This window comes from Melospiza melodia, chromosome 4 (assembly GCF_035770615.1).
Source record: "Melospiza melodia melodia isolate bMelMel2 chromosome 4, bMelMel2.pri, whole genome shotgun sequence".
Classification (NCBI taxonomy): Eukaryota; Metazoa; Chordata; class Aves; order Passeriformes; family Passerellidae; genus Melospiza; species Melospiza melodia.
The window spans coordinates 77319054-77344547 of record NC_086197.1 but is presented as its reverse complement, the minus strand read 5'-3'; the positions used below and the strand labels follow the sequence as shown (position 1 = coordinate 77344547).

Below are 25494 nucleotides of genomic sequence, written 5' to 3'. Positions count from 1 at the left end.
TCAGTGCAGCCAGCTCTGTACACCCCTGCCCCTCTCTTCCTCCACTCCCATCCCTTGTTGCATGGCTCCCACTCTCACCTCAAGCTGAGCAACTGAGCATCAACCAGTCTAACAAGAACGGGAGTGAGAAATTTGTCTTTATTTTTATTTCTCCATCCCTTTTTTAGCCTGAGGCTTGAGGCCAATAAATTGGGATTGTCTCAGATTACTCCAGTCATAATTAAATATGTTGTAAAAAAATTTTAACTTGGAAAGCATGAGCTAACCTTTGACAGTTTTCAGTTGAAGTTGCTTCAGTGGACTGAACTGCTCAGTGGTTTTAGGTAGACCTTTATTGTCCATGCCTTTTATTTGTCATCAGCACTGTTGTTGCTGCTTGGGCCCTCAGCTCCTGGTCCCTCACCTTCCCTCACTGACCTGTGAGGCTGCTGGTGCAGCCTCTGGCCACCTGTGCCCTCCATATGGCCCTGTTCCCTGAGGCACACGTGGTGTGTTGTGTTTGTATGTCTAAGGAACACCTGGGAGATGGGGGAGAGGAAGGGTGGTGATGCTGTCATCTCCTGCCATTCTGCTGCTGCCCCAAATGGGAGCAGGAACAGCAGAGAAGGGGGCTGGCACCAAGCAGTGGCTCTTACCTTGATACCTGCTTTGTGCTACTCCCCAACACTGGTTTTATGGTACCCTCAGAAACGATGCCATGATGTAAGTGCACTTTTCACTGCATGGCAATGCACTAAAAGCTTTGAGGAAAAGTTTTGGAAACTGAATTTGGGATATGAGAGCCTGCGGTAGCAGCAGTGGCTGAGCTTTGGCGTTAGGGGGCAGGATACCCCCAGGTATGCCCTGTGCCCAGTGATGCATTCCACTTCCAGCTGGGAAAACTAAGGCTGTATTCTAAAGACTTCCAGATTTTTCCAGGGTATTATGATAGTAAGATAACATTTAAAAGCACTTTTATTTCCACTTATAAGAATTACTGGCATGTCCACTATCTAAGGTGCACCCAGGCACTAGTGAAATGAGCTTTTTATCAGTTTCTTTCCAGGTCTTGATTAAACACGGGCACAACCATTTCTGTTTATCAAAGCTCAGAGTTACGTGCACTGTGTTTGTGTATATTTTCAGTCTGAGCAGAGAAACACTCTCCCTCCTGGTTGCCAGGTAAATTCTTCTTCTGCCCTTTCTTTTGAGCAGGGGTCTGTGCAATCATTCACACCGTCTCCAGTGGAGTATCATTCCTCGGGGCTCATATCCAACTCCCCGGCGCTGTCAGGGAGTTACAGCAGCGGCATCTCTTCACTCAGCCGATGTAGCACATCAGAAACATCAGGCTTTGAAAGCCAAGGCAGCGAACCAGCAGTGACTGTCCCAAGCTACAGCATTTCTGAGGAACCTGTGAGAAAAGAAAGCAAAACCCCGCCACCTTACAGCGTGTATGAGCGGACTTTGAAACGCCCCGTTCCTCTACCTCACAGCCTCTCCATCCCGCCCGCCGCAGACCCCCCGGCACTGCCGCCCAAGCCACAGCTGGTTCGGCCAAACAACCTGGAAAACAGCAGCAGGAGGACTGAGCAGGTTCCCCGGCCCAGGCCTCTGCCCCGCAAAGTCTCTCAGCTATGAGAAGCCACTTTTATATTTAATTGCTACACGTTCGTTACTGTTTAAGAAATAATATTTTTTAAAAATGGTAAAAGTCATTTAGTTAGGCACTTTAATATTTTGTCCACCTTTTCTTTTGAGTAATTTCAAAATGCTTATTAATATTATGTTGCACATTTGAAATGAAATTACTAATTTAGGTTGCCAGGTATTACAGGAAGCATGAATGAGAGGATTTTTTTTTTTAATTTCATGGTGGTGAATACTGATAAATGCTTTTATTTGTACTTTATTTTTATTTGAAAAATCTAAAACCCTACAACTCTCATCGGAGTTAGCTGAATGCTTCTTACAAAATGCAGAATATACTGACTGGATCTTTACTACTAGAGATAAATGCACGCTTTCTAACAAAGTAGTCTGTAGACTAGGATGTTTCTGCAAGTAGGCTGAAAGTTGTTTCTCTTACCTGATGAACAGGTTGGTCATTTCAAATGTATGTGGCAAAACTGAGATAAAATGCAAGTTATACAGCAGAGGACTGTTCTAAGAATGTGGTTTGGAAATTTTGAAACACACACTTGGCTTATGTTACTTTTAAGATGGAAAAATACCTGTATCTCATTCAGCGTACAGCACCATTCTGGTGAATCCTGAAAAAGTTTTGTGCCATTCATGTATGTACCTGACACATCCCTTTTCTTTTTGAGGTGCAATTTACTTTTATTCTTCCACTTAATGTATTTTTTGTTGTTGTTGTTTTAGTTTTAGGGGTTTTTTTAAAGCTAGGAATTTTCTAGTGAATGCTCTCTGCTGTTCTTGAAAGTTCACCCTAAAATACAATCTGTGTATGAAATAGGTACAACTCAATTGTTCCTTTAACTTGTTACAAGAGTCAGTACTGACTATTATCAAGGCAATTCACTAAATGAGCCAATTTTTAAAAATACAAATGGCTGGTTTACAATCCATATATTTCAAAAGCTAATTGCAAAAGTCATTAATAATTTTGTAAAAATCTAGCAAAAATTTTGAACAGTTCCTTGGATGTGTATGAGCCATTGGAGCCAAGCTTTTGATTTGCTTTTTAGCTCGAGTTCATCACCATCATCTTTATTGTTGAAAATGGTGTTTGGCCTTAGGTTGTATTTTAGTGACTGGCATCTGAAGAGCTCTGGAAAGCTAATGCCAAGACATAGGAATGTGGAGGGAAAAGAAAAAAAAAAGCACCTTCTGTATGTATGTTTTGTATCCTCTTTCTTTTATTGACTGTTTAAATGTACTTGGGAACAGATGTGTGAACTGCATTTTAAATCACATTGTTAAAAATATTCTCCCTCTTTTGTTGGGAAGCTCATGTTGATCTTAGCTGTGTTTGATTTGTTGATAGCTTAACTGGAAGAAAGTGACCACTTTTTTATATTCTCTCAATTAAACCTCCAGCAGTTACAAGCTGTTGACAGTAGTTATAGAAGTTTTCTATAATAAATGTTCAAGTATTTTTGTACATAATTGGTAAATTTTAATAAGGAGTGTACCATTATGTGAAAAAGAAGCAAACAGTTGTGTATGCAGTAAGATTGTTATAATTATGCCAAATACTTTATGTATGGAAAAAAGAATATTTGTAAATATGTGCTTTTAACAATAATTCTGCCATATTGACTTTACAATTTTGAATGTCAGAAAAAATAATATATGTTAAAATATTTATGTTTTAGTGAAAGTATTCATAACTTGAAAAGGAACATATGAATTTTAGCTTTGTATCTTGCTGATTTCAAAGTCTGGAATTCCTTGAACTAGCTCTTGCTTTCTACTATAACATTTTTATGTCTGTAACCACATCATAAAACCTGTAGAAGGCTACATATTTATGCTGATATAAAGAAGTAATGCCTGAAATTTAAATAAGGTGTCACAACTAAGATAACAAAGCTGCTCTGGATTTTTTTTCCACCCATGTAATTTAATAGATTTTGTTTACTAGTGCTTGAGCACAGTACAGTATGAATCAGTGTTATTTGCTCCTGAAGCCTTTTTTTTTATTTCTGGCAATAAGCAGAGTTGATGACTTTATCATTTGTGTGCATTACTGGTCAGCTTTGCAGCAAAACATTTCACAAAGTCTCTGTTTACCTAGACACTCATATTGGTTGCTGCGTAATGCTAGTATGAAATAAAAGAACTTGCTTAATCTTTACAGTACAACTTTTTTTCTACAGAATGAAAGATTCTAATTCACTTAGTCACCGAATGAAAGTTCTGACTCCTTGTCTTGCTAAATCTTTTTTTTTTTTTTTTTTTTTTTGGGTTTTTTTCTTTTGTTAAAAATATCCTGAGTTTTCTCCCTATTTGAACTCATACTTGCTTTGTGGGACAAGGCGGGGAGAGTATTGGTATGCTCTTCTAAACAAGTGAAGAACGTAAAATTTACTAGAGAGTTCACTGTAAATTAACCTGCATGAGCATTCTGTTTTTATAACCAGGACATCACAAATACTCTGAACGATAGAAAATTATGTAAAATTGACAGAGTACTCTTAGGCCGAGTTAACACATTTTCTGCTTAGCCAGTTTTGACAAATTGATTCTGTAGATCAGTTTTTCAACCTGATTACCTATAAAAAATGTAGTATGAGATTTTGTTATGTATGTTGCAACACCCACTGCTTGAAAACCTAATGTAAATAAAGGTCTTGTTTGAATTTTACGTAGTAGTCATAAATATAATTTTACCACTTTCTGGATGATGGTGAGTAATTCAGAAGCTCATACAGGAAGACCAATGGGAACAAGTTGCTCTTACTTCTCAACAGCTTGAACGTTAGCCAATGTGTCTGTAATAGGTGACATAATCTTGTATTCAGATACCATATTTGAGATGCTGGAGTCTGTGGGATGCCAGAGAAACCTCCTCTAACTCGGCTGGCTGGCTTAGAAATGATGCAGTTCAGACTGGTTCTCATGATGGCATAATAGCTCTGTGGTGTGAGTGAACACAGTTATGATGTCCCAGGCCAATTGCTGTGCCCTGAAAGAAGCACAAAAGCTGAAATTACCCCTCTTAGTAAATGTTTCAGGGCAGTGCCGTTATGGCCCTGCTCACGTGGAACAGGGTATAGTGGAAATCTTCTATATGAAAGTAGCACCTTGCCCACCTGCCTGACCATCCTTCCTGTTCATTGATTGTCCAACAGCACCTGCAAAAAGAACAGTGACAGAGCAAAAACATACCAATCAGCAGGAGTCAGTGCCTGAGGTATAAATGATGAAAAGCTTCTTGTTTTGAATGTAACTGTGGTCAGTAAGGCATGTAGCAGCATTGTCTCAGTAAACCCAGGAGCTGACAGATTCAGATCTTTGCTCCAGAACTCTGCTGGTTGCTGGAATTTCTGATGATTCACACAGGGCCCTGACATATGCTGGCCAAAGGGCAAAGTCCTGTCTGGTGGGATATTGTGGAAGGATGGTTGCCACTGGATCCCTTGAGATTCTCACCTTGAACTAGATTATTGTAGGAGAAAGCCCTTTTCATATTAATTTGTCTTTACCTTCTCTTTGGCATTTTAATTCAGCTTTTGACATATACTTCATAGAAGAAACTAGAATGATTAGTTTGGATAACATTAACAATTAAATAGCTAAACTATTCAAATCTCAGGAATAGCAAAGTTTTAGAGCTGCATATCTCATGTGCAATAAGCACCAGGTTAGGGACTCTTCCTGGGTGGTAAAATAAGGCTGCTGAAGAAATAACATTAATTTTTTTTTTTTTTTTTTGATTGCTCAGTAAGGAACTTTGTGTGTCTATTTTGACAGGCTGAGGGCTGTCAGACTTCAGTGAGGATGCAACCTTCCAGGCAGAGCTGGGCAAACCTACCTAGGATAGAACTTGTGTTATGGACACAGTTAGATCTCTTTAGTTTACTGATATTCATGCCAGGAGGATTGTTGGAAGAAGGGAAAAGAAGGTCAAGAGTTGGGGGGGGGGGGGGGGGGAAAGTGCAAATAAAACCTAGGCAAAACATTTGATGGCCTGACAATTATCCAAGTGTGTTTTGACTCAGCCACGAGACGTGATGGGAGAAACTGAAATGCTGCCTGAAACTGAAGCACCGAATACATTTCTTTAGGCTATTTTGTAGTGTGATGCTATACCAGCTTAACTACTGGTTGAGCTGAAGGGAGTGGAAGGGAAGCTAGAAGTCCTGACAAAACAGAGGGTGTTTTTATTTTACAAAGGTTCTTGCAGTGGGGGTTTTTCTCTTTTGCTGTGGCTAACCAGAGGATAGAGAAGACTGACTGTCATGAGTTGCAAAGGCAGAGTTTCTAAATAGCAAAGACCTACAAAATATTCAAATATTTCTCTGCCAAACAGTTACTTTCTTAACTCATGATGTGTAACTGATGCAGTGCATTTTGCAATTAACATCTCAGTATTTTAGCAAGCAAATTAATGTCAAAATTTCATAGTAAATAGCTTCTTTGATAGTTCATAAGCTGCTGAAATTTTGGTTAAATATTTAAATGGTTCACATTATGGATTTGCTATGGGAACTACATCCACTTCTGTATTCCAATTTATTTTACTTCTGGAAAATTCTGCTGAAGAACCCTCTGCATTTCATTCTTGCTTATTTGTGAGACACTACTATTCCTGCTGGTTTTTGTTGACCTCACTGACTTCCCTTGAAGTGTTTCCTCTTGCTTTTCAAAAGAAAGACCATCAGCAAGGAGCTACTTCTGACTTTCCTGTGGGGAATATTTCAAAAGCACAGCCTGAATGGGATGCAGCACAGCAACTGTTCCCAGGGGGGACTTATAAGCAAGGGCTTTGGGAACAAAAGCTGAGGGGGAAGTTTACCCATAGAGCTATTCCTGTAGGAGTTTGTGTTCACAGATAGAGCAATAGCTCAAGGACAGGGACTAAACTAATTTACTAAAATCAGGAGGTGGAATGTAGGCAATGTCTGAAGGCTCTGCTAAAGGGGGAGGCTCAGTCCTAGCATGTCCTATAAAAGGGAATCCTTTGCCTTGGTTCCTGATCTTTTCACGGAGAAAGTAATGCCAGGTAGACAGACAGGGTGGTGGGAGGGTGTAAGTTTTATTTTAGGATTGCTGAGCATGGGTAGGGGCAGGGAAGAAATGCTGAATCTACACTTTAAGCCTAAGTTAATTGAGAGACCATTCCTCTGGTTTTTGGTCCACATTACATTCGAGGGATGTAATGTGTGCAATGATTTGCCCTTACTCTGAATGTGCCCTGGAGAGGCAGCTGTCCATCTGAACTCCCAGGCCAGTCTCTTTTTGCCTTGTATTGTGAGAGGAGGTCTTGCTGCAGGTGTGCTGGAGCAGAGTGTGATACAGCCTGATCTCTGTGCTTCTTTTTGAGATATTCAGTTCACCTTTGTAAGTACAGTGCTGTGGTAAATCCAAGGACATGATACAACACCCAGTAGAATTAATCTGAAGGTTCATACCAAGGTTTTAGAAATGGCATGTGTCCAAGAGGAGTTGGGTGAAAGCAGCTGGAACCTAATGAATTTGGTCCCATCTGAAAAAAATAAAACTTTCCAACATGAGCACAAAATACTTTACAAGGAACAAAACATATCAATAAACTCAATTTTTTTTGAGCTAGTGTATTAGGAGTTGAAGCAACAAAATATTACTGTGCTGTGCTCTTCTCAGGCCATTAAGTTCAGCAAGAAAAGATTGTGCACACTGGACAGAGGCTTTTTATGTTGCCAAGGAGAGTTTTCCTGCATCTACAGTTCCCCCTCCAAGCTCTGTCTCAGAACTAAAGCACATCTTGTCAATCCCCCTGAAGCTATAATTCAGTGGACTTTTTATAGCTGTAAAACCTGAGCTGCATGATGATAAGCAAGCAAAATCAAAGCAAGTCATAACCCGCTACTTTGAACATGCAGACAGGGGCTACAGGGGAGCAAGCAGGGAGAAAAAAAAGAGAGAAAATTGGTTTTCAGACCATAAAGATCAATTTTGACTTCTGGAATCTTTGCTGCATTTTGAGAAGTACTGTATTTTCACCACATGCTTTACTGGGTTTTCCCCTCTGTGTGAGATAATGCTGGGAAATGGTTTTCTCTGGAGTTTGTGTAGATTTGAATTACAATATTTGTCTTGTACTCAAAGAAAATGGTTTTCAGGGTTTTCTTTGTTTTTCTTCAGTCCTGTGACAGGGTAGGACAGCAGAAATAAGAGAAGACTGGTCAGTGTACCACCAGAGGTGGTCATGGACAAGGGGCAATGGCTTCCAACTGAAAAAGAGTAGGTTTAGATTACATGTCAGGAAGAAATTCTTTACTGTGAGGGTGGTGAGGCACTGGAACAGGTTGCTCTGAGAATTTGTGGATGCCCCATCCCTGGAAGTGTTCAAGGCCAGGTTGGACGGGGCTTAGAGAAACATGATCTAGTGGAAGGCGTGCATGCCCACAGCATGGGAGGTTGTAACAAGGCAATTACAGTCCCTTCCAACCCAGGCCATTCTGTTGTTCCATGTTCAGAGAAGAACATCTAGATTCTCTAGGTAGTTCTTTAACTCATACCTTCAAAGGCCAAAATTCAGTTCACTGTGGGCCCCTCACACCTATGCACAAGGTCAAAAAATGGGTGAGTTCCATCTTGCTGTGGAAAGTGTGCTTCTGTATGTGCCTCAGGCTTGGTGAGAAATGGGCATGGATGGGCACCATGGAATGCTGCTCTCTCTTTGGTGTCCATATTGCTGCAGCAGTGATGTACTTGTGGTGCATTGAGTATCCTAACTAGCTGTCACAGTATGGCACACAATTGTCTTACCTGCAACAGCTGCAGCTGTGTAAAGTAAACAGAAGCAATCAAAATGTCAAATTGAAAGACAAATTGCTGTTTGTCATTCTCACCAACTCTACACTTATTTATCTTGATAACTGGGAAACTTGGTGGATTTTGCAAATTCTCTCAGTGAGCCTTTTCTGGTTCAGTGCTATTTTTACTGAAGATAACACCAGCCCATCTTGCAAGTGAAGATTTCAGCAGTTGTGCTGCATGAAACCAGGCACAGCATGAATGACAAGTCCTCAACACTGTTGGGCTCATTAGAAAGATTTGTATTCCATGCTGAGCTGAAGGAGAGGGAGTGACCTCGGAGACTCTGAGCAGGCACTAAACCATGGAAGCAGCAGCAGAAATGACAGCAGATGGCAGGGTCAGCTCATTAACTGCATTTATCTAATCGGAGACTTCCCATATATTGTCAAGCAACAATAACAAAAAAAAAAAATCTGTCAGAAATTCCACCTGGTCATAATTGATCATCGTTAATAAATCTGTACCAGAACAGGCTGCCAAAATCTCAGCTATGATTGCATAACTGAAACTAATCAGCAAATGATAATTGCTGAGGTGAGTTGCTTTGGTTGGGTGACAAAAGGAACCAAAAGCTGTGGCTGCTGGGAAAATGGAAAGCTGTTCTGTGAAGGTATGCTGGGCTGACAAAACATCTGGTGAGTCTGCTGTTTCGGTCTAGCTCTGTGTGTTGTGAGACACAGGACTGTAACGCTTTGTTCTAGAAACCCTGATTATACATAAATGAATAAATATTGCAGCTATATTAACACAAATTTGCCCTGTAAACCACAGGTTTATTCCTGATTTCTACCTTGGTTTCTATTAAAAAAAAAAAAAAAAAAAAAAAAAAAAAAGGTCAAGAGACAGGAATCTACCTGAACTAGAGAAAAAACTTCATTTAAACCGTATTATGAATTTATTGTTGACTTAATGTTGACAAGTTTCAAACTATAACTTAACCTTCTATGTAGCTATCCATGCAGCACTCCTGAAGGGAGGCTCAGGGTGGGGCCATGTCCCAACCCGAGCAGGTGGGGCCCACTGGAAGTCTGATGATCGCTCCAAGAATGCTGTGCTGGACTTCCATGGCAATTCCCCAGCTACTCCACCTTGTCCCTTTGGAAAAGCAGCCCACTCACCCCCCCTATGCCATCAGAACTGTTGGCACCTGCTACTGTCCCAGATGCCAAAATGGACTTTCTGTTCTGCTGCTCCACCAGTCAACCGGCAGCACACAGCACAGTGTGAACATGCTTTAAAACACGTCTCGTCCGCTTTGTCCCAGTCTCTTCAGGTGCCAGCACCACGGCCTCAGCCAGGCCTGCTCGCTGCGGTGCAGCCTGCCCTGGACCTTCTCACTGAGCTCCGAGGCGCCGGCGGTGGCAGTACGGGGCTGCCCTGAAAGCACCGGCGGTGGCAGTACGGGGCTGCCCTGAAGAGCCGCTGTCGCCGCTCTCGGCTGCAGCGTGTGCCCTGACACGGCCTGCTGGGCGCGGGCAGCAGCAGGAAGCGCCCGGCGGGCTCCGGGCCCCGGCTGTGGATGAGCGTGAGGGCAAGGACCTGGGCAAGGGAAACAATGAGGACAGGCGCTCGGCACACGGCAGACAAGGTCGCCCCGCGCAGTGGCGGCGGTCTGGATCCCCCCAGAGGGCGGCAGGGACGGGCAGTGCTGCCAGCGTGGGACGCGCTGCGGCTCCCCAGCGGCTTGGGCAGCTCTGAGCGCCGGCTCCGGGCACCCACAGAACCTGCGGCGCCGTGAGGGCCGGCGGCACGCACGGCACAGGCACAGGCACAAGCACAGGCACATGTAGGCACACAGTTTGTGGTGATTGGGAGTGGGGCTGCAGCCAAGCCTTGTCCCCAGTGGGCTACAGCTGTGCAGGACAGGTGAACAGCATTGTTAGTAATGGCACATGGAGTGCCGAGGTGCACTGACCAATCACCAAAGGATACAGAGGGCACACAGGTGTAAGGCATATAAGACGAAGGGTATAAAAGGTTGGACTGAAGAGTAATAAAGACTAGACACTCGAAGCCTTCTGGTGAGGTATGGTGTTGTTCTGTGTGGGGATGCTTACAGCTTTCTGATATTGTATGGTGATATTCTGTGTATCGTGGACGTCTCAACTCTCAGTACATGCTGCGACAGGCACTGGCACGGCTCGGCACGGCCCAAGCACGGGCGCCCGGGAAGGAGGCGGCCCGCGGCTTGTGCGGCTCTCTCGGGCAGCTCCCGCCTCACCACCCTGGGTTCTGTCCTCAGAGAATGCCCAGAGGGTGCCTCTGGGCACCGCACTCCCCAGCAGGCTCATTTTGCCTGCCTCTCCATCTTTCTTTTGAGGAGCCAGTTTAGAAGTGGTGCCTTGAAATGTGTTTTTAGTCAGGCAGGATCTTATGGGCAAGAAAGCATCATGCCGTGCTGTCCTTGTATAATGTGTTTAGCAGCACTAAAAGTAATTTACTTAACAATGGCAGAAAATGACAGTTTTTTAATCTCGCTGCTGAATCCTCAGCCTGGCTCCAAATCAGTCAATAGCATTTCACAAAGGGTATTGCTGCGGTTGTTTTTATTTTTATCTGGAGCAGACAAACTGCTGTGGCTCCTTCTTGGGTGTTCTGTACGTGTCTTGTACTTTCTGCCTGTATTGATGAGGTCAAACAGCAGGCAAGGGAAGACTGAACACTCTGCCTCACCTGCTTTGCCTGCATTTCCCTACATGCCTATTAAATGATGCTTCAGGACATCACAATGCAAGGAAAAGGCCAGGCTCCTACCCTTAAGCATATTTCCAGCTGGAAATCATAGCATAGTAGAGTCAGAAAATAGGTGAATAAACAACATATCAGAAATATTGACTCCACAGCAGAGGCTGCTCTTGGGCAAACAGGCTATTGAGTACACTGCTGTATGAGTTCTCAGCACCCAAATAAAAATATTGCAGGTAATATTCAGGTCAAAAAGATGTTGAGTTCTTCAAAAGGGATATGTTTTTGCACAAATGAATTGTAAAGGAACTCTTTTCTAATTTTTTTCTAAATATGTTCAGAATAAATAGAAGACTGGTGGTAGATAATGAAGGTATTAAGAGGATGTGTCAAAGAATAGATGATGATGAATTTAATGACCTTATAAAATTATTTAATCAAAAATAAATTTGAAGCTTTGTTTTCCAGATCTTATGTTCTCACCTTTTGCTTTGGTTTATCTCTTCAGACTAAAGACTGATTTAAAGATAGTGGTTTATTGATAAGAGGGGTTTTGGGTAGGCTTATGCGTTATGCAATTGGGCATACCCCCTAAGTTCTGTGTATAATTGGAATTCTTCATAGATGGTAGCAAAAGTATTTAAACTTCAAGACTAAAATAATTTTTGCTTTAGACAGATTACAACCAACGTAATTTTATTTAAGATCCTTCCTGCAAGATTAATGTATCTAACAAGTGTATGAAAAAAGTGTATATGATTGGGTAAATACTTGGGGTGAAAGTGAAAGCTCTGTAAACCATCTACAATCAGATAGTTCAGAGGCAATCATCTTCAATAGACCAATCTTGAAATGCTTGGATGTGGTAGAGAATTGAAGCATAAAATTGCAATTACTACATAGCTGTGTTGTACTTCTATAATGTGTTTTGAAATCAAGTGATGCTACATATTAGAATTTCAAAAACATGTGCTAATATGCATCATACAATTAGGAAAAAAAAGCAAAATAAAGGAATTCCCATTCTTTCTAAGCTGTCAGAAATAAACGAGATCAATGTGGCATGTAATAATCTACACATTTCTCACGTGTTTGGAAAAACCCCACCAAATATAAAATCTTAAGTAAACTGATAAATTTAAAAGCACAATTAATTTACTAAATTCATCAAATTCAATAAATTACAACTGAATATTACACAAAATTACTGGAAAAACATCTTTTATGCCACTGAATGATTATCACAGTAGCTTTGTGAAAGCAAAAATTTGGAATAATCTGTATTCTGTTGCACAGATTTCAGAGTACTTACTTCCAGTTTGGAAGAGCCAAATAAATAGTCTTTTACCTCTTCAATCCCAAATCGAGAAAACTTACATTCCCATGCAATGCAACACCAATCTACAAAGAAAGAGGAGAAAAAGCCCAACACAAAAACACACCCCTAAATTTTCAAACCTATATATTCTAATGCCTAAAAGACCAAGCTTTTAGAATTATTACCTTTAATGATACATGTTAATTACATATTTTGTCCTCACACACAGAATTTTCCCTAGCAGAGCTGCTCCCTTCTATTTTAGAGTCGCCCAACTGAAGTTGTAATGGGGCTCAGTGCATATGATTTACAGTGTTATCCAGAAAATACAGGAATTTTATTCTGATATTTAATCTTAGTTCATGCCATGATCTCTGTGAATCCTATGAAAAAGTGTTTCATACCTGACACAAAGCAAGTGGATATGTTGTCTCACTTTTCAACCAAGATGCATAAAGATGCTTTACCATCATCATACTAACTACACAAAATATTCATGGTACTTTGATAATCTCTAGTGGTATTTATGGAAGATATCTTTTTCTAGGCTTTTGACCTTTTTGTGTTTGCAAATTATTTTAGGCCACAATACATGTGCTATTCTTTTTTAAGAATAAATATTTTATTGTATGTTATAAGCTTGAAAGTTCAGATTTAATGTTTCACAGGTTGGTATTTCCCCCTTTCTTCTTAAAACCTAGGTCTCAGGCACCTGGAAAATCTGTAAAATTATGCATTCCTTATGCAAACTACCTCTTTAGAAGAAATAGTCCATGCTGTGGCTTAGATACAAAACTGGGGTCAGTTATCTCGATCTGATTTTTAAGAAGAGGTTTGACAAGCAGATTCAGTGCAGTTACTTGTATTTACAGTAACTGCACTGCAATTTGGAACAGAACAGTCTAACCTGGGGAGAGCTATTGAATTTACCCTATTATACGCACTATATTGAAGGCAATACATTTGAAGGGATATATGCATTCTACTAGCTCCTGGTATATGTAGTCATTGAAAGTTTTCAAACACAAAATCCAAAAGTACAAGGCCTGACCTCACCCTTCTTTGTTGACACTTAAAATCTGTATGAACGTACACCTTTACATTTTGCGTTCTCTAGGTTTTCAAACTTCTGTGGCCAAGGCATGTTTGTGTCAGCACTATGCTTAGCATGCTAGCTCACGTGCAGGTCTGCAGTGCTCAACATAATAGCTCCCATGGCATTCCTCCTAGAATGGAGACACCAACCAAATGTCACCAGGAGAGACAGTACCTCCTCTTTCACACAGTAGTCCCATGGTTAAAGCACTCAGCTGGTCAGGGGTCCATCCACATGCAGTTTCCAGGAAAATCTTTGAACATTGTTGAGACTATCATAATGTCGTTAAGGTTGCGGAGACCATATGACTACTTGGGGCAAACCTGCAGTAGTAGTCCCTTCCCAAATTTTATGTTAAATATTATGTACACTTAATTATGTTGAGGTTAGTAAACATGTATTAATGTTATATGCTATATACTTTAAATGTGGCAAATATTAGTTAATGAGCCTGGGACACATTTCCAGTTAAACCCATATGAATATCAAACCCAAATGAATTATGCGCATTTGTTCTTCCTTGTCACATCTTGTTTCATCTCAGTCGTTCTATGTGTGATATGCCAGTTGCTCTCATTGGAAAAAACTCTGCTGCACTCTGTCATCTACAGCTTCCCCAGCACATGAAAATGCTCTCCTTAACAGGTTCCCAGCACAGGGTGAAGCACCCCTTGTACAGCTCTCTCCATTGAGGTGACACAATCAGCAGTTTGCCATATTGTCAAACACAGCATAATTCAATTCGTGTGTTTCTGGGGGGAGCAGGACACTGTGATTACATACCTGCCTGCATTCTGCCTAGATAATTTCGTTCTTCATTTAAAAGTTGCCTGCTGAAGCAGAGTCAGAGAGCAGCTCTCACAACTGGTTTATCTCCCTGGGTGAACATTTCGGTGAATTAGACATCGCCTGTATCACCCCCAGCAGTAAAGTACCACAGCACACAGCTCATTAAAAGAGCTCCTGCAGGAGGTGCCTGTCCTCGGTGCAGGATTTAGCACAGCACTTGGGACTCTTTCACCTGAGTGCACTGAGGCACACAAGCCTTACCAATGGTGCTGCTCCAACCACAGCTGTCCTGCAGCTTTAGTATTGGCTGAGGAAACCAAGCAGCTCCGAGTGCCAACTCTGAGGACCAGCTGCCCCTTGGTGCATCCATCAGGCCAAGGCATTCCTGTGGCTGGGAAGGAGGTAAGGCAGAAACATAAAGGCTAGGTACTTGTAGTTGGTACTAGAGTACATAAACCCAGAGTATATTACAACATTTGTTTCCCTGCAAGGGATTTACATCCTTTTATTGACAGCTTTGCTGAGAATTCACCTGGCCACAGCGGAACATATTTTACCAGTTTTCTAGGATGCTAACCAGTAGCCACTATATTCAGATGATGATATTTTGATCTTGAAGTTCCAAATTATTTTTTGCCTAGCCTAAAAGTTTCAATGTGTATGAACTTTAATGGATATCTGCGATGAGTTTTGCAAAAGAAAACGGGCCCTGTAAGCTTACTTGTGAATGTACAAATATAAGCAAATTAAAAACATGACTGTTTTTAAGGGGATTCTATCACTGAGATTCCTTTTAATAAGAGACCCAAACACCTATGCTGCAATGCCTTCAGGCAAGAGGATACATGCAGGCACGTAACTGAAGTCAGGGAAAAGCTTCAGAATAATTTCCATTGCTTTCCCTAATTACTACCATGAAATTTCATATTTTTAGCTCCTGATGAGGCTGTTTTTTGTGACTTTCAGCTTTTGTGGTTCATGTGGGAATGTCAAGGTTGCAGCCTGAAAAAATGAGTCTCAAAAATGTTTTAAAATGATCAAGTATGCAATTAACAAGAGACCTTTTCTCATTGAAAGAAAAATCTTACATCAGGTCTCAAGTAAGTGGCTCCAAGGCCAACTGATGGGAACTGAAATACACTATAGTAAAAAATGGCTACATTAGATTTTACTAATTTATGTGCCCCTGAAAACTGCAGTGTGTTTTACTGGTGTGACCAACAGACAAACAGTGACAAGTGGGCCAGAGCCATAACTCTGTCATGTCTTCTTTGCCTGTTGCTGTCCTGTAGCTTAGGTGGGTCTGGCACAAAGGAGTTTGTCTGTCCAGGGTACAGAATCCCAGCAGAACGGACAAACCGAGATGTGTTGTGTGGATAGAAGTGGGCAGACAGATGAATAGCTGGGTAAATTACACCCACAAATTTTACTGGTAAAAATGTGTGTGTACAGAGATACTGAAAGAATAGGTGGCAAGAAGCAACCCAGTTCCACTCAGTCATATAATTGTTGTTATTTCAGGTGTCCTTATATAAACTCATTAACCTTCAGACTGAGTGTTTTACAAAGGAGGTCCTTAATAACTCAAAATTTCTATCCAAACAACTTGAATATGACTCAGAGATATGAAATTAAGCTATACAGCAGAGAATTGTCTCCTACAAAGTACCACAGCTAAACTTTATGCCAACCTGATTAGGTTTTGGAAATTACTCATTTTGTCTTCAACCCTTGAGGTCCAGCAGGAAATTTTAGAATTGGCATTGAGCACTCTGAAAGAATAAGGATCTGTTTAAATTACAGTATTAAGTTACCATTTTCTTTTACATTTTAGCAATAGCAGTCAATATCTCTCTTGTGCATGGAGTCAATCTGGGATGTATGGATTAACCCTAAAAACTCCTGAGCTTCAGAAAGAAACCAAAGATTTGAGCGAGGAAACTGGGACCAAAATCCCTTTCCCTGCAGACTTCACTAACTACACTGATGTTTGTATACTAAATGCTGCTATTTTAAAGCAAGTTAGATGTTTTGACAATTTTGATTCTTAGGGATAAATGTAAATCATGCTCTGGTAATTCATATCAGATTTAAAAGCCTTGTCTGTTCAGTGCTCTGATTTAGGTGTGTGCAAGTGTAGCTTGCAGAAAAGGAGGATTTCACAAAGAACTTGCAGGTCAAATGAGGAATTATCCACAAGGTTATACAACAGCTAAGCAGCAGTGTTTGGACAATAACTCTGGATTTAAGTGTCTCAATTCTGCATCTGATGCCTTAGTCGTTTATTGGCTCTAATTTCATGTTTGGAAGGAATTTTTCCCATGGGAAATTTCAAAAGGACTGCAGCTAGCTGTTCTTTGGAGATTCTGGATTCAGATGGTGCTTATGTAATTTAGAAAACATTTTAACTCAGCCCAGGCTATACTATTAGAAGTAAAAATTGTTTTAGCAAACAAGATGTGCTCAGAACATGGTGGCCTAACAACCTGTAATAAGGTCCTCAAAATACATACTGAATAGAGGGAAATGGAGATGCCAATTGCCCCTAGCAGTGACGCCCACTATTCTCCTGTAACATTGTGTCACATATTTGTGTTAAATATATTAGAAAAGAATGTATTATACTTTCTAAAGTAACAATAGATGGGGTAAAATTGAACAAAATTATGTGTAGCATTACTGAAGAAAACCTTTTGAGAACGATTTGATGGTGCTCCTAGGAACTAATGGGGCTGACTAGGAACTAATTACAGCTGCCCCTCCGGCCTCGAGTTTGCTCACAGGGAGGTTCTGCCTACTGGGTTCTCGTGCAGAAAACAAAGATACCACACAAGCTGCTGCTGACGGATGTCGGGGAAGGGGGTGAGTTGGAAACAAGACACACAAAGTGTTGCAATACTCTTCAAAGTGCTGTGCTTGGGGTAAGTGTCCATTCAGTAATTGCACAGGAGTTCGGTCACAGCAGGATTTTGTGATTACGCAGCTTAATTGTTTCTGCCTATTATAAAGGGCTCTTTGTTTTTGCCATTTGTCTTTCATATTCATCCACACTTTGTATTATATTTCTGCTTGCTTGTCCCCCGCTTGTCTCCTACCAATTCCTCCAGACTATTATTTGCCATTTCAATACACTCCACCCACCATACACGCCTCGGTTTAATTTTTTCATGCCTCTGCTCTTTCAGTTGTTTCTGTCTTGGTAGCTCTCAGCCTGCTCCCCTACTTCTAATTCAGCTCCCACTCACTGAAAACCTCTCATGCTGATTTTTACTTAGTACACTATAATTAAGGGTGGGGTTTTTCAGGGAGGTTTCCAGAGACGTTTTCGTTTTCAGAGGTACCTGCATAAGGGGATGGACTTTTCATGGTGCAACCTATTTATTATGCTTGTTAGACACAATGTTGAAATAAAGGTGGCTATAAACACTCCACGGTAGACACCTTTGACAAAGAGTAGACAATGGGGGCCTTTGTGAGACCCCAGCAATGAAACTGTCTTTAAATGTGTCCCTCCCTACTGCATGGTTGAAAGGTGGATTGCCCCACACAATTATTATTCTCTCTGGTTAAAAGCTAAAAGATAGGGGAGGACTGAGTAATAAACAAGGTACAGGTCCTGAATTGTCTAGGTCTTCAAAACCAGCATATTATTAAACAACAAGCTCAGAGTGGTCAGATATACTGCTATAGTTAGAAAAAAAGTACTTCCTTAACCTGGTTATTTGTGTCAGGGACAGCAATGCTTGTTCATATGGCACTTACTGTGTTTTTGATTGAGGCTTACCTGGACACTAATGTTTAATGGAATTTGAGGAATTCCAAATGGTTTCACATACCACTTCTTACTCTGATGAAACAAAGAATAATACAAAGGGTAAAAATACTTTCACATCCTGCTCTCATCAGAGTATTGTGGGAAACATGTAAATAAAGAAAACAAATCAGCACCTCATTCACCCTTCATCAACTGCCTAATGACTTGCAACCAGTTAATTACATACCTTTAAAGTGCACGTACAGGAGAAGGAAAAAAAAGCTTCTGTAATGAGAAAAGACAGCACAGAAATACTGACTCAATACAGAACCAATACAGGCAAATGTAAGCCTTTAAATCTGACAACACTGAAAGAATGTACTGCATGTAATAGTAAGCTAAATGTTGTCTGCTTTATGCTAAGCATTTAATAATCATTAATCTACAATGATTGCTCTACATTTGGATTTTGCTACTGACCTTTGTGACCTCTGTGCTTAAAAGCAAGATAAGGATTTACACATTACATAGGAGAATTGAATGCTAAAGTGGTTAAATATGTTGAAGAGTATTAAGCAATGAGTAATATTAGGATGAGTTACGTTCACATTTCTAAATACTTAGGACCCATGTAGACAAGTAGCTTAGGCTCAGTAAATACATTATTGCTATGGCTAGCAGCAGAACATGGATTTTATACAGATTTTGCAAATTTTCTGGACTTGTCAGGCTTTGTTGAGCTTGCTTTAGTATTCCTGTAACGAAGTGTTTTACTTTGCTTACCTATAACAACAATCCTAAAATGATCAGGAGGGACTTCTCTAATGTACTGATTTCCACACTGTGACCAGTGCCAGGCAGAAGGACGTGAGGAAATTGAATGAATCTGGATAAGGGGAAGTTCAGATTGGACATAAGGAAAAGGTTCTTCACAGAAAGGCTGGTCAGTCACTGGAACAGGCTCTCCAGGGAAGTGGTCACAGCCACAAACCTGCCAATGTTCAAGGGCATCTAACAACTTAGCCACATGCTTTAGATTAGGTAGTCCTTGGGGACTGGGGAGCTGGACTCAAAGATTTTTATGGAACCCTTTCAAATGGAGATATTCTATGCTTCTGTGTTTTTCTTTTTGGTAATTTTATATAATTTTGGGATATAATGCAATGCAGGGGACTACAGCGCTGAAATGACAGGAGTGGGGAGAGTTGCGAGATGACACTGGAAACTTCAGGGTTGTAAACAAGTCAGTGTTGGTCAGCTAAAAATACACTGACCTGGGAGGTTGGGAAAACCAGTTGCAAGGGTAACAAAGCAAACAAACAACTCCCATCACACGGAACCAAACCATCTAAAGATCTGTGGAAAACACCAAAGGGTGAGCAAAACACCAGGGAGGTGAATGTTAGGAATTGTTATAAGAACTTTGGCTGTCTATAATAGACGTGGGTTTTTTTCCTTGTAATAGCATTGTTTTCTTTTTTTTTTTTGTTTTTGTAATTATTAAATCTGGCCTGAAAAATCTTTAATGAGCCTGTCAAGAATTTACCTATGTTGACAACAGACTCTTGACTTTGCAAATCATGTTTGTTTCCTTCTTTCCTAAGCAAAAATATGAGTGTAATAATTGTTCCTTGAGGAACAGAAGACGATTAGCTTGACTATCATGAGCTATTCATATATTTTCTGGCCTTCAAAGATTATGCTATTTTCACTGACCTGTGATAGCATTTCAGGAATAAATTTCTTGCATTTTAATTCTTCTCTTTTTCTCTAATGTAGAGATCACTAGAGACCTCTTTACTGCTCTGTGTCTTGCCTGACTAACTGTAAGCAAAATCTACTTTATTCTGACCAGACTGTGTTTCAGTGTGTATGAGGCATAACATGAATAATATGTGATTGTCAAAGGTAGCAGGAGTTAGGTTCCCAGTCATGTAATGAAATGGAGATGTGCAATAATACGATACTGAAGATGCTGCAATCATATTTTTTCCAGTACAATAGCAAGTTTAAGATTTATTGCCCTCTTTTGTGCCACACCATTGATTGCTGCCCTTAGGCCATCAGTTCTTCAAGCTGCAGCTGGACTATATGAAGTGTTCATCTGCAATATCCATTAAGCAATCAGACTTTTTGATCCTGTGCCCTTTTTTCACTGCACCTTTCCTGTGCTCTGAGGCAGCTGGATCTGGCCCAGTATTTTCCTCCAAAATGCACTCCCTCAGAGCAATACACTCAACACCACTCAAACATTCCATCCTTTACTATATGGAGGAAGATAAAAATGCCTTAAATACCCTACACATAGTTGTATTTGCAAATGTAAGGACTTTAACTCAAAGCAGGTCTTGAATATTTCCCATGCATTTTCTGTACTCTTAAAATGTAAAATGAAATTAACCTGGAGGAAACAAAAGTAAATTTGTTTTTAGCTTAAAGCTTGCTGTTTGAGAGTCTGTTGAGAGTCTTTTAAAAGGATATTGTAGTGCAAAAGTTTTGTGTATTGCCAAGAATGTTTTAGTGGTACTCTCAACTGAAAAGTAATTGAAGAGGTGGGTAAAAAAGGCTTGTTTTGTCTTTATTTCAGTCACAGATGCACCAAAGCATAGACGCAGCAAAACATTTTCAGTACCTCCTTGTTAAGAGTTGAAAGCAAAAAACCATGCCATTTACTTTTGGGTACCAATGCAGTTGTCATAGAATACTTATTAAAAAAAATTTAAAAATGGTGCAAACATTGGTAATTCATCATTTGCAGCTCATAGTTTTAGTATCAGCTTTGATAAATTTCACTTTATCCACAACTAAATAAAGAGGAAGAATGGGCATTTCCTGCTAGTTGCTTAGCACACAGCTGATTTCAAAATGAAGAGAACTGATAAACCATGATTTGATTTTGAGAGGTTTATAGCAAAAATCTTTCACATGAAAAGAGCTTCAGATCAGGAGTTTTAGAGTAAATTACTTCATACTGTCAGCTTCAAGTGCATGGAAACATTGAGGCACATTCCTGTAAGGTGTTTCTCTTATGTTACAATTAAAAAGACATTATTGTGTTTTGCAGCAATATTTGTAAACAATTAGTAAAGGTTTCACAGTAAAATATTTACATGAAATGGAGATGGTGGACAGCAGTGGCCAAATACTCTATTGATTTCTACACTGCACCGATAACCTACCTGTAGAATCTTAAAGACAGCACAATATTCAAATGTGTTAAAGAATGCATTAAATAAAGGTTAACCAACAACAAAGTTACTAAGACTTCTTTGATTGTAAAGGTAATGCTTATTTAAAAATGTGTCAAAGGAAAACAAAAACTGAAATAGGGTAACAATCACTTGTTTTCCCTGAGTAGCATATATGTTGGCATCAAGTGATATATATCAGATAATGTATTTCAGAAAACAAAATCACACCAAAGCCAATTATGTTTCTTTCATAAAAATGTTTTAAGCATGTTCTGGTTTAAAAGACGGGTGTCTGCAAAGGAAGGCAGGAACCTCCCTGGAACGGAAAACATGACTGTCTCCCAATCCCTATGGCACCCCACACATTGGCTCTGGACCCTCAAATGGCCGGGAAACAGGGAGAAGGCGAGCAGGCGTGTGTGCGGAGTCGGCGGTGAACAGGAGTCTCGGAGCCGAACGCACAGGGGGCCGGCAGGAGGCACTCCCTGTCCTGGGTTTTGGCACCACACCGCCGGCTCTGAGCTCCCGAGTGGCAGGGAAACAGGCGAGCAAACCGGCAGACCGTGGTTGCAGTGCTGAAGAAAAAAAAAAACCAACAAAAAAGCCCTACAGAGCAATAGGATCTCAGATCAAATCCACTCGCTATGCTGCGTGGATGCTGCCCCTATGCCTCACTGGAAGGAAGGACCAGCTCCAGCTCCAGCTCCAACCCCTGCAGGATCCCAGGCCCCCCTTCACCCACCATGGTATCCCCCGAGCCGTGGCAGAGAAGGGGACGAGGAGGTGAGGAGAAAGGCCGGTTAGGGCAGTGACAATTCTGGGCACAAAATGACTGTGGGATAACCCCATCACCATGAGCCACCCTCTGTGCCAGCCCCACGAAATAGAGCATTAAAAGCATTGCTGAAAGGTTCACATTTTACAAGATGCTGGGCATGTTGTGTTTGGAACAAGTGTGAAACAAGAAATTTTATAGACTATGTGCACATAATTCATATACCTTGTACTGAATTGGTCTTCAAGTGTGCCTTCCAATTCAATTTATTAATAAGTACTCTACTGCAGTGTCTTTTAAGATAGTTAACTCCTATCTCAACAACTGTGGAAATATAAAGAAAAGATATGATCAGATTACAGACAACTATGCATTCATACTTTCATAGCTCAGCCTCAAAGTCAAGATCAGTTCAATTATGGACAATTTTATATTTGAGCTTAAAAATAACATTTTAGCAATAAATTGCAAATATCTGACTGCACAGACACAGGCAGAGGTGTCATCTTACATTGGTTTCCAACAATGACCTGACAAGTAGAAGTGTCTCCCAGCATCTAGTTAGGAACGCCCTGGGCCAGAGGTAGTGGTCTATGTGAGTGATAATCTGTAATGGATTTTCCCCCCATGAACTTGCTCACTGACTCTTGAAGGTACATGAGCTAGGTGGAAAAACCTTCTTCAGACTATACTGGCACCCACACTTGTTACAGCAACTGATAAAAACAACTAATCACTGAATGAAAGCACAAGCCCAAGTGTATCCATGAGCACCAGCCAGGAAAACAGCCACCCTCCATGAAGCCAGTGCAATGCAGCCAGCTCTAAATGCACCAGATGTGGCTGACATCGGTGCCCAACACACCTGGGGTGCTCTAGGGGAAGCCATCGGCTGAACAAAAATCCTGCACTTTTCTGCGGGTTACACTGTATGCAAGATCAGAACAGTTTTGTACAGAAATATTAAGAACTCCCAATATTACATTTTGTGAAAAACACCAATCGCTTGGGTTTTTTTAAATTTTAAAAGTTTAATAGTAATAAAATGGTAATAAAAATAGTAATAGAGTAATAATAATTTGGACAATTTGAATTAGGACAATATGAGACAATAGAGACAAAGAGTTACAGATGTCCGGGTAGCTTTTTCTGGGCAGCACGAGCCCGAAAAAGGACACACGTTAACAAAGGATTAGCCCTTAAGAGCTATAGCCTATTGCATATCCATACGCTCCTTACATGATGCATAAATTCCATTCAATCAAAGGATTCAGTCTGGTCATCGTCAACTGTCTCCTAATCCTAAGGCGCCTTCGATCTTTAGATAGGCAGGAAGAATTTAGTTTCTTCTGATAAGAGAACAATAAACTCCTTTTCTCTGAACGATTTAGGTGTCTTGTGGCTGCCATCTGGTGTGAGTGCCTCATTCCTTTCTTCAAAAAATACCCACTTACATAGTTCCTATTTTAACTACAAAAGTTACCTTTTAACTACAAAACTACATTTATATTATTAAAATGTTAATATAGCACTACTAATCAATACATCAAAATACATATAGTAAATATCTGCGTAGAGCCATATAATATGCACTTTTCACACATATGAATATCCAAATCGATTTATAGTTGTCCAATTGCCAAAAAATGGCCACAAGAGTATATCCTTATGTATATGAATATCCATTCTCCCTGAAGGAAAACAGCCACTGCAGTGCAGCATCCTCAATGTTTTGGGGACTCAGGCTGTAACTACGGTGCTGAAAAAGGACAAGGCCGAGTCCGTTTCACGGCGCAGGGCCTGCCTGGCCCCGTGTGCGGCACAGGGCGAGCCCGCCAGGCCGCGCGGTGCAGCCGCGGCCCCTCACGCGGCCCGCCCGGGGCGGCCGTTCCGGGAGCGCCGCGGGCCCCGCGCCCGCGCGTCACGTGACGCGGCCGGCTGCGGCCCGCCCCCCCGCGGAACGGAGCAAAGGGTAAGCGGCGGGAGCGGCCGGGAGCCGGGCGGAGCCACGGGAGCCGGGCGGGCTCGGAGGGCCGAGGCGGGGAAGGGGCCGGGGAGCCCGCTGGTGGAGGAGGGAGCGGGGACGGGCGTGAGCAGAGGGGGCTCCGGGCCCGGTGGCGGGGACAGGCAGGCGCCGCGCGGCGGGCCCGGCCGCGAGCTCGCGCCCGCAGCCGGTGCCGCCCCTGCCCCGCCCCTGCCCCCGCCCCCCCGGCGCCTCCCCCGGGGCGGGCCCTGTGGGACGGCGGAAGCGCCGCTCGCCGATGGCGGCTGCTCCCTGCCCGCCTCCAGTCGCGTGTGCGATCCCTCCGTTCTTCGCCCCTCAGATTACCGGGATAGCCATTTCCCGTGGGGAGGGACTGGATTGAACAGAACCGGCCGAATCAATAGCGAGAAGCACCGCTGCTCTGTGCGCCCTCCGCCTGGCAGAGGCGGTGCGTGCCCTGCTGCCGGTGGGAGGCGGCGAGCTTGGGCGGGGGAATGGGCTTGGAAGCGACTCCGGGGTGCTGCTGCCCTTCCTGGGCATCGTGTCTGCAACTGGGACTTGTGCTGTGCGCGGCGCTTGGCCCTGGACTCAATGCAGCTCTTACTTACCGTATTTTTCTGCTTTATTAAACTTTATCACATCTTGTATTTGTCCTATGAGGACTTCTGTTAATGGCTGTTCTCCGGCATCCGATGGAGTGGCTTTACTGCTACCCTACAACCCGGACATCTGAGAGAGAATTTTTTGTTGTTTTTTTTTGGTTTGTTTGCATGTAAGGTATAACTTTTCCTAAATTGGCTGCTTTTCCACGTCTGGCGCTTGTCCTGCAATCTGTTCTTAGTTAAATGCTTCTGTGTATAAAGATTGCAATGCTTGAAGCTGGAGAGATTCAGCCAGTTCCTAGACATGTCTCTCTGGTGTTCCTACTCTTTTAAAGTTGGCAAAAACCTTAAATAGAAAAAGTGCAGCTAAACAAGTAGACTCTAACTTTGTAAAATCTTTTAATTAGCCAGTATTCCATTGCAGAAGTTTTACTTTTTTTTTTTTTTTTTTTTTTTTTTTTTTTAAAAATTACCATTCTGGTTCTGTGGAACTGGAATTCATTGAGCACACCAAGAGACCAGAATAGGCAAAGCTGCTTTACATATCCCTCTAAATAATTAAACAATTTTCTTGTGCCACTACGTTTTTATTTTCTTTTTCTCCCCTAAAAGCAGATGTCACACATACTTGTTCGCTGTTCATCTAGGAAGAAAATCAAAATTGTCAACAAAATATATTAGGAAGACAGAACTTCTTGAGGATTTTCAGGTTAAGTGAAATAATTCCTCTAGGAAACTTCAGAATTAGACTTTCTTTTTCCAATATGCAGCTTTGTAACTGAATACATATGCATTTTGTAAAAAAACATTTTTAACTACTGTATTTGG

The 25494-nt window shown here is 41.5% G+C and overlaps 2 protein-coding genes across 8 annotated transcripts in view; both read left to right on the top strand.

The window, feature by feature from the left end:
* DOCK4 (dedicator of cytokinesis 4) overlaps positions 1-4312 on the top strand; it is a 223059-nt gene extending 218747 nt beyond the window's left edge. For all 4 annotated transcript variants that reach the window (XM_063155266.1, XM_063155267.1, XM_063155265.1 and 1 more), the window contains one exon: positions 1195-4312. In XM_063155266.1, coding sequence (XP_063011336.1) covers positions 1195-1620 — 426 coding nt within the window. In that variant the 3' untranslated portion in view covers positions 1621-4312. The remainder of the gene's footprint in view (positions 1-1194) is intronic.
* Positions 4313-24006: 19694 nt separating this feature from the next.
* Positions 24007-25494, top strand: part of IMMP2L (inner mitochondrial membrane peptidase subunit 2) — a 407189-nt gene continuing 405701 nt past the window's right edge. For 3 of the 4 annotated variants that reach the window (XR_010027616.1, XM_063155261.1, XM_063155263.1), the window contains exon 1: positions 24324-24512. The gene's annotated coding sequence lies outside the window, so the exon portion shown is untranslated. Of the gene's footprint in view, positions 24053-24323; positions 24513-25494 lie in introns of those variants that run through there. The other variant, XM_063155262.1, reaches the window with a different exon arrangement.